General features: G+C 35.4%; 3 protein-coding genes across 4 annotated transcripts in view; 1 reads left to right on the top strand and 2 right to left on the bottom strand.

The window, feature by feature from the left end:
* Positions 1-1,138: 1,138 nt before the first annotated feature.
* On the bottom strand, positions 1,139-5,250 carry LOC126853735 (myosin light chain alkali). The gene is made up of 6 exons (XM_050599764.1): positions 5,112-5,250; positions 4,825-4,852; positions 3,351-3,659; positions 2,948-3,034; positions 2,545-2,612; positions 1,139-1,666 (listed from the first exon to the last, which is right to left on the bottom strand). The coding sequence occupies exons 1-5, from the start codon at positions 5,112-5,114 to the stop codon at positions 2,581-2,583; spliced, it is 459 nt and encodes a 152-aa protein (XP_050455721.1). The 5' UTR covers positions 5,115-5,250; the 3' UTR covers positions 1,139-1,666; positions 2,545-2,580.
* Positions 5,251-5,358: 108 nt separating this feature from the next.
* On the bottom strand, positions 5,359-7,713 carry LOC126853703 (uncharacterized). The gene is made up of 3 exons (XM_050599704.1): positions 7,612-7,713; positions 7,176-7,387; positions 5,359-6,613 (listed from the first exon to the last, which is right to left on the bottom strand). Exons 1-3 carry the CDS (start codon positions 7,703-7,705, stop codon positions 5,906-5,908), a joined length of 1,014 nt encoding a protein of 337 aa, XP_050455661.1. The 5' UTR covers positions 7,706-7,713; the 3' UTR covers positions 5,359-5,905.
* A 4,144-nt stretch (positions 7,714-11,857) lies between these two features.
* The window catches only part of LOC126853621 (protein unc-80 homolog), a 129,354-nt gene continuing 125,029 nt past the window's right edge, over positions 11,858-16,182 (top strand). For both annotated transcript variants that reach the window (XM_050599473.1, XM_050599474.1), the window contains exons 1-13: positions 11,858-12,227; positions 12,328-12,430; positions 12,516-12,564; positions 13,446-13,472; positions 14,022-14,042; positions 14,226-14,371; positions 14,447-14,594; positions 14,671-14,902; positions 15,082-15,155; positions 15,238-15,327; positions 15,414-15,491; positions 15,559-15,695; positions 15,883-16,137. In XM_050599473.1, the coding sequence (XP_050455430.1) occupies positions 12,345-12,430; positions 12,516-12,564; positions 13,446-13,472; positions 14,022-14,042; positions 14,226-14,371; positions 14,447-14,594; positions 14,671-14,902; positions 15,082-15,155; positions 15,238-15,327; positions 15,414-15,491; positions 15,559-15,695; positions 15,883-16,137 (1,343 nt within the window). In that variant the 5' untranslated portion in view covers positions 11,858-12,227; positions 12,328-12,344. The remainder of the gene's footprint in view (positions 12,228-12,327; positions 12,431-12,515; positions 12,565-13,445; positions 13,473-14,021; positions 14,043-14,225; positions 14,372-14,446; positions 14,595-14,670; positions 14,903-15,081; positions 15,156-15,237; positions 15,328-15,413; positions 15,492-15,558; positions 15,696-15,882; positions 16,138-16,182) is intronic.

The following is a 16,182-nucleotide window of genomic DNA, read 5'->3' as shown; positions in this document are numbered from 1 at the left end:
AAGAACGAGTTGTGCGACAAAACGACGTATCCGCACTACGGCAGGCTCGAAACGCACGCGGCGCTTACGACGCGTTTGAACCGACTGGTTCGACCGCCGCCACCGCCACCGGCTCGTCGGGACCGTACGAAGGCCCCACGCCTGCCTCTGTCCCTGTAAGCGAAGCCTGCCGAGCGCGTACGAGCGAACGCGTCGTCAATCCGTCCACCCACGACAAACACACTCTGCATCATCAGGTAGGTGACGAAGATGACGAGAGAGATGGTGCGCGATTGAAATCCGCGCTTGGCGGCAGCGCGCGAGATTTATCGATCGAACGTCGGCTCTCTCCTTCGTTCGAGATGCTGAGGAAAGATGTGCGCGTCGCGATACGCTGCATCAGCGATTCTTTTCATTTTAAGATATTTAGTTGGCATGGTCTGTCTTGAACTCAACTTTGTATAAGCTGTGAATTATATTATGTAAAATGTAAATAGTATATAAAATTTTTCTATTATTTCAGATTTTTCATGCGATTTTTATCCAAGTTATATAAAATTCATAGTTATGCGTAGAAATTATTTTTATTAATTTTAATTTTATCCTTTAGAGCTTAAGAAGGTATTTTCAAAAAACTCGTAAATTATATTGCTAATTATTTGGAAATATACATAATTATTTAGAAAATTTTTGATAAAGAAATTTTCTATATAATCATTATCCTAGAGTAGTATTATATATGATTGAAAAATGTGAAAAAAGATGATTATATTATTACGTACTGTGATTTGTCCAATATAGGAAAAATGTGATTCAATATCTTCTATTGCAGTTTTTAAATAGATTTCAACAGTGACATATTTTATCGTCTATTATGTTTCTCACGCGATTGCTTAAGTAGAGCAAGAAAATGTCAGACAAAAATAGTTAAACATAATAGCAATACTACTAAAGATCTCTTTATGTTAATATGAGAGCCTTTTATATTTTGCAATGTTAATAATAATAATAAATTTCTTAGATTTTATAATACGTGTATAAATTGTTAATTAAAATTTATGAATATTATGTTAAAAAGGAGAATATATTATATACAATATTTTAAAGAATATTGTATATTATAGATAGGATATTTTTTCGAAATAATAATACACAGTAGGCGGCTTTTAATCCTCTTCGACAGTTTGAGAGGAAAGATTTATTACAGTAACAGTAAGAAGTAAGTTAACATTGATCGTTTTATTCGACTTTGTACATAATGTTGCTATATTAAGATATTTTGCCTTCTGTGACTTTAAATTAATGTGTTAGTATCGCAACAAAGTGTGAAATCAAATCGAATAAAACGACGCTGCATGTGTTCGAGATGAAATGTCGTTCTTTTTTTTTTGTACTCGATATGTTTGCATGGATTTTCCTTCTTTGCTGCTTCCCTTTCCCTTAAAATGCTTATCTCGACGATGCTGATTTCATATTGCTGTGTTTATGTAAGTTGTCAAATTGTGGGTTTTTGCGTGATCGCGCGATGTATGATCAAATAGGGGGATGAGTGCAACGGTGTGACGAATGCAACGAGCGAATATTATGGCGAGTGTACCCTTCGTTTATGTGAATAAATGTTGACGGTGGTCATCCTATTACTCATCACAACCAGCGGCTGCCTTCTCACACAGTTTACGAAGGAACTCTGCGAACAAAATAGAATTGTTAAAGCACATTCATTCTGTCAAAGAGGCAAAATTGCAAATGTATCGACACGTAATTAAGCATATTTTTCATAGAGACGATAAACGTACATATATTTAAAAGTAAACAAAATTAGTCTGCATAAAATCGCAAATGCGTACAATATTTAGTTGGCAGTCAATGCTTACGAGTTTATATTGCCATGTTGAGTCTTCTCAATAGCAAAAGCGAATAGACATAGAAGCGATAGATATATAGATAACAATAAGCATTAATAATTTGCATACAATGGTCAGGACGCAAAAAAATTCAAAGATTAAATATCGTTTTTATAATATAAATGTATATAAAAATAATTATATAATTTATAATTTATAGATAAATATAAATTTATTATATATTTAATTATTTATGTATTTAATTCATTTATGTATAAATATAATTAATTTTTTTTAAAACAACTGAAAATTTAAATGAATTGAAAGTTAAAAATCTTGTTTAAAAATTCAATATAAAAGATATCATAAAAATTTTGTTTAATATATTTATTATAATTTATTTTTGCCGGCATAACTTGAGTAAATTTATTCTACGTAATTTTTGCTTCAATGATCTTATCAGGTGATCGACCCCGTGCGCGAGCAAGCCTTTCGCGCGAAAAGCGGGTTATCGATTTCAGCATCCCTGTTGTGAGCTGCAACGTTGCGTCCTATAAATTCTGGAATGTGTTCAACGAGAAAAGGCGAACGGTACAATGTTAATAAATATAGACAGACAAACAAAGAGACAGAGAAAGAGAGAGAGAGAGAGAGAGAGAAATGGACGAACAAGAAGCGAATAAATAACTGATAAGCATGGACTTCTACAGGATCTACTCACGATGGATAATTTTTGTCTCGATAAGACCTTGACCGTTTACAACAGCTCCATCATCTTCTTCAAAAAGGCTGTGAAACACAAAAATGTGGAAAAGTCAAATGATAGGGAGGGAACAAGTCGAATTTCTCCGGGGGATTTCTTCACGATGCTTGAAGTAATGAGGGGGGAGTCATATTACAAATCGAAGGGTCTTTAAACTATACTTTTTATTTACATGGGGGGGTTGCTAATTCTAATAACGAACCGGACTTGGGGATCTTACAAAATAAATAGGGGTTTCAATGTTTTTTCATCAAACTAACGTGCTCTATGTTTCAATGTATAACTTACGGATGCAGGCGATTTAACACTCTCTTGTTTTGGGGGGCGCAGAAGTTTTTCGGCTCAGAACAATGATACTTACGGGCATAGGGGATGAAACCGTCATCGTCCTCTGGATCCATACAGTCCTTCAGTACAGTTTCGCATTCTTCGTCAGTGAGACGTTCACCTACGACATGCCATTATTTAGATCAAATTGCCTTCTAATTTTTTTCTTCTTTTTTTTTTTTAATTTATAATAAAACTAAGCACAGAGAGAGACTATTTTATCTTAATATACGTATGTGTTTACCGTTTGAATAGATTATTTATTTTAAAAAATTTTTATTACAAAGAATTTATGTATTTGGTATTGGTATTGTGTATTTGGTATGTGTAAAAGTAAAATGTATTTGTCATAATAAAACGTAAATTATAATTATAATTTCTCTCTTTTTTCTCGTATTTTAAATAATTGTCTATGAAAGAGGGAATCTCTTACATACCAAGTGACAAAAGTGTGTGAGACAGTTCCGCGCCCAGCATCATTCCGTTTTCCTGTTTGTCGTACAGCTTCAAACACTCAAGGAAGTCCTCGTAGCAACCCTGTTCCTTATCTTTTTTGCACTGGCTAAAGATGGGCAGGAATTCGTCGAGTTTTAGTTTTTTCTCGCCCCTCTTCTTCGTGCCACCCAGTTTCTCGATGGTTGCGTTTGTGGGGTTTAAGTTCAACGCGCGAAGGACGTGGCCAAGGTCAACCGCGTCGATGACGTTGGTGCCATCACTATCGTAAATAGAGAAGGCGAATTCTGCCCCTTTTTCGACAAAGAAATTAATTTTTTACGCATTCTTCAAATACAGCAATGGAAAATCTTCAGAAATGCGTTCGTTGATAAGCAGACATTAACGACAACAAAATCATTGCGTGATTAAGCATCTGCGTGATATTCCTCGCTACAATTAGGTCCATTCTTTAAATATGCAAAATGCGAAATCTGGGTTAATACCAACCGTGGACATAAAGTGCACCGCGTGCGTACCTAGTTCAAAAATATTATTCTATTTCGAGAGACAGACGGCAACCCCCACCAATTCGACGATTGAAGAACTCGCTGGTGGAAGCAGTGGGTCAAATTACCCCCGCCGAACCATATAAGAACAGCCTATCAACCTATTTTTGACGCGCTACGGAACGGTTGTGTCCTCCTACCCGATGAGCCGTTATGTAATGCCAAAAATGACATGCGAGTTAGAAATAGAATGTAGTGAAGTAAATTCCCGCATTATAATTAATTTGATCAATTGGAGTACTTGTTAAATGGTATATAAAAAAATTAATGTAGAAAACAATAATTTTTAATGTAAAAAAAAAAAAATTAAATTCTCAGCTTCCATTGTAGAGTAGAAATTAGATAACATGATTTTTTTTGTATGTAAATTAATAATTATAATTTCGTGTAAAATATTAAAATTTTTGTAATGCTAAAGAACACAAAAGAGATAGCTTTGAAAATCGCCAATACTATTTTTTATCCCTTAAAAATTTTCTTAAATAATTTGAGTAATCTAATTAAATAATAATATTTATTAAAAAATAATTTTTGTCCATAAATGGCTCTTTGTAGAATGTGCATGATTTAAAGTCCACTACTTACGAAGCACACATTATTTTACGAAGCATTATATAAATTGTGATAGTAATGAGACTTTATATAATTTTATTAGCGAGATTAAAGGTAACACATTTTGGGCACAAATTTTTACTATCGATTTTAAGTAGATTAGAAATTTTAGATTTTTTTGTTTAAACTCTTGTCACTGTCTTTTGGTAGCATTACGCACAAAAGTTATAAAATTATGTAGGAGTCACTTGTAGCTTCATTGACTCTGCGATACAAATCGATGAATTTATCTTTGTTAATTACTCTCGATGAAGCACACCAGAATGAAAGATAACTATTTGAACATTGCTTTACTCACTTTCGACATCTTTGCTGCTGAGGTCTGCCTGAAATTGAAGAGATTTGTTTTTATTATATTAAAACATTTTATAGTTTGATAATTTGATATTTATTATTAATTTGTAACAATAATATAATTTCACAGTTTATTTAATTTAAATTAAACAGTTTTATTAATTTATTATTATTAGTTGATAATATTTTGAAAGAGCTGTTAGAATTGTCGAAAAAATATAAAATATAAAGTCATAAAGAAGCTGTCAGGGAGATTCTCGATCCAAACAGGAGGAGGCTATCGAGACTTACCATTGCCGATTGTCTTGTACCAGTGGATGTTGGCCGAACGAAGTTTGAACCACGAGTGGAAGCGGATTCCACGAAATTTATTCATTTTATTTCTGCAGGTGGCGCTACGATCAGAGAATATACTAAAATCACGTTGAGGTCCAGGTCTCGGAGAGGAGTTTTGGTCCGGATCGACGCGGGGCATGGCAACGTCGCGGTCCAAAAACAGTTTGAGAAGCTAGTACCTCTTCCCGCTACGATAAATGGGATTTCGACGTCGTCGACGACATTCTTATGTCAGGGTTGCCAGATCTGCAGCCTCCGGTGAACACGTCAGGCGAAAATACACTCGGCCTTAGACGCAGCATCAGGCTCTAAGTAGCGCTATCGCGTTCCCTAATGTTCTCCGCTAAATTTGTTAAGCTACCGCAAGAACATGATACACAATATGATTATTGGACAATATGATGGTTACATTTACGTTTTATTGTTTTATGTTTTATTTTTTTATATAGTATTATTTTTTATATTTATATTTTTTATAAAATTTTGCGCGTTCGTACAATGTTTGCGCGATTAACATCTAGGAATGTACAGAATCATCGGATTCACGCGTCGCGTCTAAAGTCGTAAAGGATGCCGAAGTTACGGAGATCAATCGGTGACTACACAGTTATTTTTATTCTCCGGATACGCGAACGAACGATATGATTCCCTTTTAGAAGCACGCGATTAAAAAGTTCGTTCCACGAACGGGGGTCGTCGTCATGTATCTAACGTAGATCGCGAGGTAACATTCCTTCCGGATATTCGCATCAATTCTTTCGACGACCAAAAGCTGCGCGAAGGAGTTTCCTCAATCTGCTGCCTAAGCCCCTCTTCTTCTTCTTCTTAGTCGATTCACCGAACGTCTTTCGCTTCTCCACGTCGTCGATGGGTAGAATCTGTTCCGCAGCATTGTCATCGTGTGGCGGCTTCAATGACGACAGCGAATTGGATCCGCGTTTTTCGAGCTGAATTTCATCGAGGTCAATCTCTCTCGAGATGGATGCTACGTATTGGCTCGAGTGAGATCTCAGTTCTTCATCGTGTTTCAGTTCCATGACACGAAAACGACCAGCCGATTCGCTCTCTCGAAGAGTCTCCATTGTAATTTCTTGCCTATTGCCAACGTTTTCCTCGATGGTTCTAATGAGTTGTTCTTCCTTCTCTTCCCAAATGGCGATGCGTTCTTTACTGGACGAAGAAGCGTCATCCTTCGAGCAAACTAAAACTGTCTTGTTCTCTAGCTCCTCGATCAGCTGATATAGCAGGCCGATGGTCACGCTGGTCGCCTCGTTGACAGTTTCCTTCTCCTTTCGGATCGTTTTCACCGGCTCCGCTAGCTCAACCGGTGGCTCAAGGATCGCGTGTATAATCTGGTGCGTGTCGCCTTGACCCTGAGTAGTGTGCCGAGTTTCGGCGACGTCAGCTGTCGCGTTCGTGAGCGACACACTGTCGACGTTGCACGCGGCGCATTTCATCTGTACGAGCGAGAATAGATGCGTGTCTCGTGAGTAAACTTTCTTATCGTGACACGCGCAGGAAATAATTACGCGTGGAATTAATGCAGCGTAGGAACGGCACTAGAGCAAGCCGCGATTGCACATGCAAGACTCTTTGCATGTGAGAGTTTTATAAATACGGTCATTCGGTTTACTTAGAACCACTTCCGATGAAATAAATGCACAAGATTGATTGTATTTCAAATTTCTTCTCTTTTGCAAATTGCAGCGATATAAATATAATATTTCTTTAATTTTCTAATACATCTTCAACAAATTTTGACAATTGCGAAAATTTTATTTGATTATAAATTTTGATAAAACTATAATAAAAAAAAACTTTAATAAACAATATAAAAGCGATTTAAAAATTTTATCATTTTGGACTACTCGATTTATAAATAGTTTTGTAATAAATTTTTGTATATCTATTGCAATTAGTTTGAGTGAAGATTAAATGGCTATAACCACCGTGACTGATTATGACAGATTAATATTTCGAAGAGATGCGGTTTTCTAATGTGTAGCTACATCCAATTACCTGTTTCTCTAATGCCAACAATGAAGGCGGTAACACGTAACGCGAATCTCCAATCTGTATATCGTGCAGGTCGCGGACTATCTTAGCGATCAATTCTATTTCTTCGGCCTTACTGTAATTTACGTGCGTATGTTCGTGTGCTTGCGATCTGTGTACAAATTCCGATTGGGTATTGTCTGTTTCCTCATCAACGTGCTGCTTCCAGGATTTTCCTAATGACAGTTTATCGAGTATATTATTTGTGTCTCTATTACGAATAATTATACATATTTCTTCGCAATTCCCTTTGAAAGGTGTACGAAAATCACGCTACTCTAAAACAGTATTATGGAACGGCGTTTATCGACAAACAACATCGATGTACAGATGACAACAATGTCGCTATTCAACGCGCCGTTACATACATAAACCAAACATACAGACGCTTGCACCTTACCGTTCTCCGCGTCGCGATCTATAACGTCCAGAACATCTACCATTATCTTGTCTAGCAGCCCTCTTGCAAACGTTTCTGCCATGATCTGAGGCATTCTCACAAGGAAACCTCTTCCACGCGAAGACTTTGACGGGACGCTAGATAGTCATTTTTTTACATTTCCAGGAGCGTAGACTCGATATCGATCATCATACAATTATTCGCAATATGCAGTTAGTTGCCGCCGAGATTATGCTTTGTTCATTGCATACGGAGCATAGACACAGAAAAAAATAACAGCCAATCAAATTTAAAAAAAATGAGAATATAGTTAAACACTTATATTTTTTGCAATAATTATAAATTTTTTTAATGTTTATGCATTAAATTTTATGTTTTAAATTATTATTTAATTGAACGTTATAAGATTTGAAACCTTTTAAATTTTATTATATGCGTTATACTAAAATAAATAATTATTATAAGTCTATTTATTTAATTTTTAATTACTCCATTGTACATATATACAATTATTAAAATGTAAATAAAGATTGTATTTGATGCAGGTGATCGCGATCCCGTGCGAGATTTATTCAAATGGCAAATTTCATGTTGATTTTATCAAACTTTATTTATAACCTACATATGCACACTGTAATTGTAGATAATTTTGATAAAAATACATCTCCTTTACATAACATAATTGAATGCTAATGACACAAATTTGAGGACGACAAGAGCATTATAAATTGAATATGTATCATTTTAAAGTCTTAAAGTAAATTTTGTGAAAGTGTTGAATAAGTATGAAACGTAATCGGTAATCAAATCGCTTGTCAAAAAATTTTTACACAATAACATATTTAATAAGATTATATAAAAAATTAAATTTCAAAGATTCTATTAATAATAAATTCGATTCTTTGTTAGAGATCAAAAAAGGATGCATTATCGAGAAAATCGTCAAAGAAATGTTGCGTCTTCTCGAACATGGATCATGATAATTTATGGGAAGTAACAATAGTCCCATCCCAAGCAACATCCTCAAATGACACAATACTACTTTCTACGAGAACTTTAAGTACCATAAGCGAGCAGGAGAATAAACGAGACTTTTCGTTCGATGAAAATAAGGAAGAAAACGAGAAGGAATGTGGAAACGACAAAAGATCGAAAATTACATCATTATCTTCTACTTATCAGAAATTGAATCATGATATTTCACATTCTACGTTTCAATCGGATAAACGATTGATTTGTGCATTATGCGAAAATGAGAAAAAATTGCGCGATCAAATAAATAAAAAAATAAGTGAAGGAAATACGTGTTCTCATATAAATCCAGACTTAAATAATGCATCAAGTGTGCCTTTTATCGAGCTAGAAGAAGTTTATAAGATTCTTGACTTCATTATAGATTCTGATCCTAAAGTCTCCTCGTTGACTAATAACTGCTTTAATGAAATTTTGCGAGTATTGCGATATTTGTTAGCTCAGCATAATGATAAAAAGTTAGAAGATTTTCTCTTGAAAGATTCTTCCTTGTACAAGTGCGAACGTTGCAAAGTAATAAGCTATATTCTAGGATTGCATTCTGCTATCGAAGAGTTCAAAGGGAATAGGTCAAAAACCAGGATAAAAAATTCCGAGATTATAACTGCCGAGCGTGATTGTAATAATAAGGAGAAATTAAAGATTTCAATAAATTTCTCAGATTTAAAGGACAATGAGCAATCAAGAATATCTGTCGATGACTCTAAAGTAAACTGTCAAGCTAAATATAAAGATGAATTGAGCGATATTGAATCATTGCCAGTTAAAAAGCGCGCAATGAGAAACTATATTAGAAATCCAAATAGAGTTAATAATATTTCCGATACGGAAACCGACGTTAGCGTCAAGATTAAAAATAAATGTCACTTTAACACCATTGAAAGATTATTTACGGATCTTGAAAGAACAAAAAAGGATAAGAAATACGATTACAATAGCATTGTGCGAAATAATAATTTAGGATGTGAACCTTCGATAAAAGTTTATGCCGACATTGACAAAGAGGAAATCGTAAGAAAGATTTCATATGAGCGTAAATCGCAAATCGACGATATGCTAGCGGAAGATATGAGTTCTAAAACTGCGCAAAAGGTTCACGGTTCGCAGCCACTGTTCGAGAAGTACGACGATATTTATTCGGTTGTCGATACTATGAAATATTTGGCACGTGGTCAATTTGAAATCTTAGACAAACAAAAGGATGAATTTCTTTCGAAATTTCGAGAAAGATATTGCACTCGTCTTGAAGATCCAAGAAAGGGACAAAGTACCATTTTGTACAGCAGTCGAGACGATCGTCCACAACGCGATTCCGGATTCTGGTTGTTCGACGAAACGGGACATTTGCCTGAAATAGTTTTGGACGAATATCGTTATTTACCGACGCGAAGAATGAACGGTGACAGAAAGAATGTTGACTTATCCGCGAATAGTTTGCGACGTTCTAATATGAGAGAGAGGATAAACAATACGAATAATTGCTATAATTACATTGATAAAGATTCTCTCGAAGATTGTACTTCATCAGAACAAAGAAGGCAAAGTGATAGTATGACATTTAGCTCGTCGTCTACTGAGAATTTGATGCACGAATGGATAGAGTCTCTAAATAAAAAATACGAGATAAATGACATCCCTGCAGATATTTCTCGAGGTCGCAGCTTAGTTTCGTCAAGAGCTTCTGTGGATATCGCTCGACATGTCAAAGCTCAAATTGCAAACGATAAGCGTTCAAATAATCCCAAAAAATCAATGCGCGAAGTACAAGCACACAATTCGGACATTTTTGCTCAATTATCGCCGAAAATACGAGAAAAGATTTGTCATTTAATCCAAAAGATAGTATCATTCGATTCCGCCAAAGATTCGACATTTTATCAGGAGAAATGTTTAATGACCGACGCGTTGAATAATGAAAAATTGCAGCATTCTAAATCCATGAATGCCAGTTTTGTCCATTGTAACGAGATAACAAATGATTACGCGAACGATTGTATTTCAACCAATTTATCTAAATTACTGGAAGATAAGAATTTATTTACAAGACAAGATAACTTTGTAAATACGTGTAATCAAGATTTAAATAATTCTAAAGATTCTATCAAGCTCCCTTACGAAAATGTGGCTGTTTCCATTTCTTCAGACAAATTTGGAAAAATAAAACTTTCAGACAACAATTTTACAAAAAATGTCACACAGCACATTATTTACAAGGATGCATCGTTAAAAAATATCATTGACAATGGTAACGAGCATACAATAACGGCAGATATTTCAACAATTTACCGCAATATTCTCGAGAACAGTAAAAATATGGACTGGGATAGTTTCCGAAAGTTGGTTGAAATTCTTCATCCTGGTGAAAAGGAATTGTGGCGCGACATATGTAAAACAATCAACGAGGAAGCGAAAAGAATAGCCGACAGTGCGGACGATAACACGGAAGTTTGTATAGAGATCAGCCCTTCAGTAAATTCTGGAAATACTTTAAAGACGGGCGAAGTAGTGAAATGTGCACGGGAAATCGTGTTCGAGTTGGACATGACGTTGAAGGACGTCGAGACTTTTTTCAACAAAGCATGCTCAGCTGAAAAGTATCTTGACACACATAAAGATGCCGACGAAAGTACGACGATGAATTGGAACAACGACGAGCAAAAATCGATTTCTAAACAAACTTAATTATGTCATTCTTGAATATGTATCGCGCTTTTGTATCGATTTTATATATAAATATTTTCTCTATCTATCTGTAATCTATTTTTATTATTCTATCACGTATACACTATTCATATATTTTAAATGTCTATAGCTACAACATTTATATCGTAAAATATTGTGTTATTAATCTTATTATAAGGGAAATAAATTGCCAATACATATATGTCAATCATTAATCTAACGATACACATCTTGCTTCGAAACGAGAAAGAGTATATTACTTCGCCAATCATTGCTTCAAGATGGCCTCGCCCATTGTTAATATCAGGCGCGCGACTCGAGTGGCTTGGTGGGTAAGTATAGTGGCGCGGGCGCCTCGCGTCCGCTACAGGGTGGGTCGCCTCCCGCAGGGGTGGTCCAGCAGCAGATTCCTGGGCTGATCGATGAAACGACCGGCGCATTAGATTTTCCGAGAGTCGCACGCGCATTCTGTCCGCGAGGACGAAGGCGCGTAGAACGCGTCTCTCTCACCAGCGTCAGTCACACGCTATTCTGGCGCCGGGGTGCATCGTACACCTGCAGGAAATGACAGAAGTGTGTTACTAGGTCGAGTGGAACACGTGATGCACTCTCTTCGGCGCTCATTCTTCGACGACATCATGTTCTGCATCCTAGAGTAGTTGAATAATATTGTGCAACGATTTGCCTTCTCTCGCGACAAGGAAGACCTTTTCCTCCCGCAACTCGGCAAAGTATGTGAATCTTTTGAAGATAAGATCGTTCTTCTCCCACTCTTTGATTTTTGCGCCTTCGATATTTCCCGGTCGGGAATTGATCCACTGGCTGATGGAGTGCTGTTGATTCCGCCGAGGGTGTGTGCACGACGTAAGCATTTGAAAGGCGGCAGGATCCTATTTTAAGAGGTGAGACACGTGGCAGCGATGGCAGCACTATTAATCCAAACATGTCCTGTGTATCTACATTCGTTGAATTTAACTACTTCTTTACATGTGATACATTTAGTGCTAGCCGGAACAAGCATGGATAAACGACGATCCTTAGATGGAGTCATCCAGGAGCAACCTTTGCCTATTCCGGTTCAGATGTTTCTTTGGCGACATATAAGGTCAGCCGATTTTTTATTATTTCCGAAAACGCTGTAAATAAATATCTCTGTAAATAAACAATTTATTAATTTTATTATTTTATAGGCCATTTATTCGAGCTAAGCTAGGGAAACTCCATGAAGCATCTTGCACGGTAACAACTCAACTATTAATTATACTAGATATCTCTTAGACTGAAAAAGAAAGAAAAAAAAATTAAATCAGACATATTAAATTGTAATTTTTAAATGTAAGAATGCCTAATGTATCCAATATTGAAAGCAAGATTCATCAAAACGGTTGGTTAAATTAAATATTTTCGATCGCATATTTATATCTTACAATAATAGCCGCTGGTTTCGATCCCGAGATGCCGATTTAATTGCGGAAATATATTTATCTTACGGAGGAACTTTTCTTCCTACCGGTTTTAGCTTTCGTGATTGTCTCTGCCAAAGTTGTGCTTCAGAACCTGCTTCATATGTCCATTAATGTAAACCTGTTCTACTTCGTGATTTTTGGATATATCTTCAATAACGATATCCTATTACGATCGTTATGCCTCGTTACAAATATATATTATTGCTTCAAGAATAAGGTCAGAATTGCGTGAAAATAAATTTGATTCATGATTGACTTTATTATTTATTTTTTCCACGATATACATACCTTTTACAAAGTTGGTTGCAGACAATTAACTCTCGAGGATCTCAAGATAAAAAAAATTATAAATAATATCTCTTAATTTTTATCTCCTTAAGTTGAGACAATGCAATGTTTTGTAGAGAGGATATATTCCATATAGAATATATCCGCTTCCTTGCTGTTCTGTACATATTTTTTGATATCTTGCATTAAAACCTGAAAGCTTTTGTATCGATTCCAGTTTGTAAAGGTTTCGTATAAAAGCGATATATCTCGGGTTTTAACACAATCGTTTCGTTCTATTAGTCTTATGTTGTGCAATTGCGCCTGCTTCACTTGCACTAATATAAATGTCCTCTCCACGCGGCCGCCTTCACGTGTCACCTGCAGTTCTGTCAACACGCGCCAGGCCATCATGTAAGTTGGCTTGCCCGTTTAAGACCTGCTTGCGAATTTACACTCAAGCCTGCTTTAGTCATTTTGATAGATCTATTTCCGTGGTCTTGTCATTCTCGCAACTCCTACATATTTGTTCTTCTCTTGTCATCAGACGAAATCTATAGATGTATCGAATTAATTTTCCAGCACAATTTGGAATGAAACAATGTAGTCAAATGCAAATATTAAATGTTAAAATATCTTTTATCTTTAATTTTGATTTCCAATATAATTAATTTTTAGATTCTATAAAAATATTTTATAACAATTTAGTATACACAAACGCACTTTCTTATGATTAAATATAAATTTACATGTCAGAGTATCTGCATTATTAAATAAAACAATCTATTATTTATTAAATATAACAGCATTTAATGTAGCTTTGCTCGTAGCCTGTCGCAAAATTTTGCTATTTCAACACATTTATCTTATAAATCTTATTTTGACTTCTTCTCGTTTTTTGTAAATCTAATACCATTTTCTAAAAATTAATATTGTTTATTAACTTCCAAAACGCTCGCATAGGAAATGAAGGAAGCATGCACGGTCGGTATAATATTTTTTTATAATATACAAAAATATAATAATTCATATTATTAGGTCGACAGCTAGATAAGATTAATTATTATTTTTATTCCAAAATGTCGACTCAATTATTTCGAGAAAATTATGATTATGTAAAAAATGATGAAACGTTTTTTGAAACGTATCTTTCTTCTTTTCATATAGTGCCTTGAGAGAGTTTTAGTACAAAATCTTCACAATGATCTGACACCCTCGTTGAGCCAGATACTGAGCAACGTACCACGCTGGCGTTTGATTCAAGCTGCCCTTCCTTACGTTCTTCATGCTACGGCCAGTCTTTTGCATAATAGGTGAGCTACACCGAATAGAATGTATTTCTTCAGATTGATTTTTCACGATAGAAATCGTCGTCATTAACTTTTCAGAAAGGATTTTCAGAGCCTCGGCACGATGGAAACGACCCTCCTTTATATTCTCCACTGGATACTCTTAGATTCGGCTGAGGAATGCTCCGAGAACGACGTTGATCCGTCAAATCCTTTTTTTTATTTATTTCCAATACCCACCATGACGGTAAGTTATTGGATTTTTTTTTTTTTATACGATCTAATGAATGAAAAACATAAATTGATTTTTTTTTCCCTTCCAGCTCTTTGTCTACCTGTTTGCGCCTCTGTTTAATCATTTAAAAGACATTGATTTTAAGACAAATTTACGATTAGAAAACGGCCTAAAAATATGGTCCGCCATGTACGAATGCCGACATCCTGAGGCACCTTGCTTCACGGCACATTGCCGTGCCAAGCCGCGTATTTATTGGAACCGGTTTTTTAAATCCGCCAAACATCACATGTTATCCGATGACGTCTTTGTTGGAGGAAGTAATTCCACTTTGACAATAACACACAAAGTCTAATTAATATTTTTTCTAGTATAAAAAAATCTCTATATTATATTAAAATATCTGTTACATATTTAATGAACATATCTTTATATTTTTTAACAGTACTTTTTTAAATTTAATTTTATAATCTTTTTTTTTTCATTAAATGTTGTTCAGATATCGAAAGTCCACCTAATCAATCGTTTTCGGATCAAAGCGGCCCGCCGTCTTCCAAAGTAATTGACGATGATGTGAGTTTAAAATCAAATGAAATATTTCAAAGTTTTTCGATTGTATAAAACACGGAAAGTAAATTTATATAAATAATAACAGCAACAGAGTACTTGGTTGTCATCGCCAAAAGACACAGTTTTCCCAGAAACGATTCCCGAGGAAAGCTCCGGCGCGGAGGACGAGCATGTGGTAAAGAAGGGAGCTTATACAATAACTTTAATGAATATTAATAGCATATATTTAATTGACAAATTACATATTTTTCATCGTACTAGGTAATATTAAGATTACCATCTTTGAATGAATCGGAGAGAATGCTTGATGGGGTAAAAGAAGTTTCCACCATATTCGCAGTGAGTTACGCGAGGTAATGTCTCGAGACTAAGTGCAGAACAAATAATATTTTTGTGGCTACCGCAGGGTGAGGCCAGTATCTTTCACGTCGCGATGGGCAGGAGGACCAGCTGCTCGAAATCTACGCTGACGATAGAGCAAATCACGGCAATTTCTGAATTAGACACGTGCAAACAATATCATGGAAAAGCAGCGAAAACCGGGTTGGCTAAACACAATCCTATATTTTTTTACACATAATTTTTATTTAATTATTTAATTAAAATTGAAATTATTAAAAGAAACTCTTTTATAGCTTAACAAAATGTTTGTATTTTCAATCTCATCCATTTTGATTCAGGCATAGTTTGATATTTAGTGATTTTTATCAAAAAATAATTTTTATTATAGAGATGCGGAGAAGGAAAAAGAAGAGAAAATTTGTAGGATGGAAAAAGAAGCGCAGAAGGAAAGCTCAAAGACACATGAAAATATCACGGTTCAACGTCAACTTGATGATGCAACGACGGAGCACGCTACTGGTTCTGCCATCGATTCGGACGTCCGAGCTGCAACCTTCCTAGACGTAGCCACTTTGAGGTGTTTATTCGTAACTCAGTGGCAAGAAGAGGGTATCTTCTGGGCTCTTCAGTTCTTATATTATCGGTTAGTTATTTTAAAAATGATCAAAATTAATTTTATTTTGTTAAA

This window comes from Cataglyphis hispanica, chromosome 12, assembly GCF_021464435.1.
Source record: "Cataglyphis hispanica isolate Lineage 1 chromosome 12, ULB_Chis1_1.0, whole genome shotgun sequence".
NCBI classification, from domain to species: domain Eukaryota; kingdom Metazoa; phylum Arthropoda; class Insecta; order Hymenoptera; family Formicidae; genus Cataglyphis; species Cataglyphis hispanica.
This window is presented reverse-complemented; position numbering and strand designations above follow the sequence as displayed.

Excerpts from the sequence above, each read along its gene's own strand:
- LOC126853735 (XM_050599764.1), bottom strand. Across the intron at positions 3,660-4,824 it reads CAGCAGCAAAGATGTCGAAA|GGGCAGAATTCGCCTTCTCT; the intron begins GTGAGTAAAGCA and ends TTGTCGAAAAAG. Across the intron at positions 2,613-2,947 it reads CGGTTTCATCCCCTATGCCC|CCTTTTTGAAGAAGATGATG; the intron begins GTAAGTATCATT and ends TGTGTTTCACAG.
- LOC126853703 (XM_050599704.1), bottom strand. The coding sequence starts at position 7,705 with ATGCCTCAGATCATGGCAGAAACGTTTGCAAGAGGGCTGCTAGACAAG. Across the intron at positions 7,388-7,611 it reads AGATCGCGACGCGGAGAACG|GAAAATCCTGGAAGCAGCAC; the intron begins GTAAGGTGCAAG and ends AACTGTCATTAG. Across the intron at positions 6,614-7,175 it reads TGTTGGCATTAGAGAAACAG|ATGAAATGCGCCGCGTGCAA; the intron begins GTAATTGGATGT and ends TCGCTCGTACAG.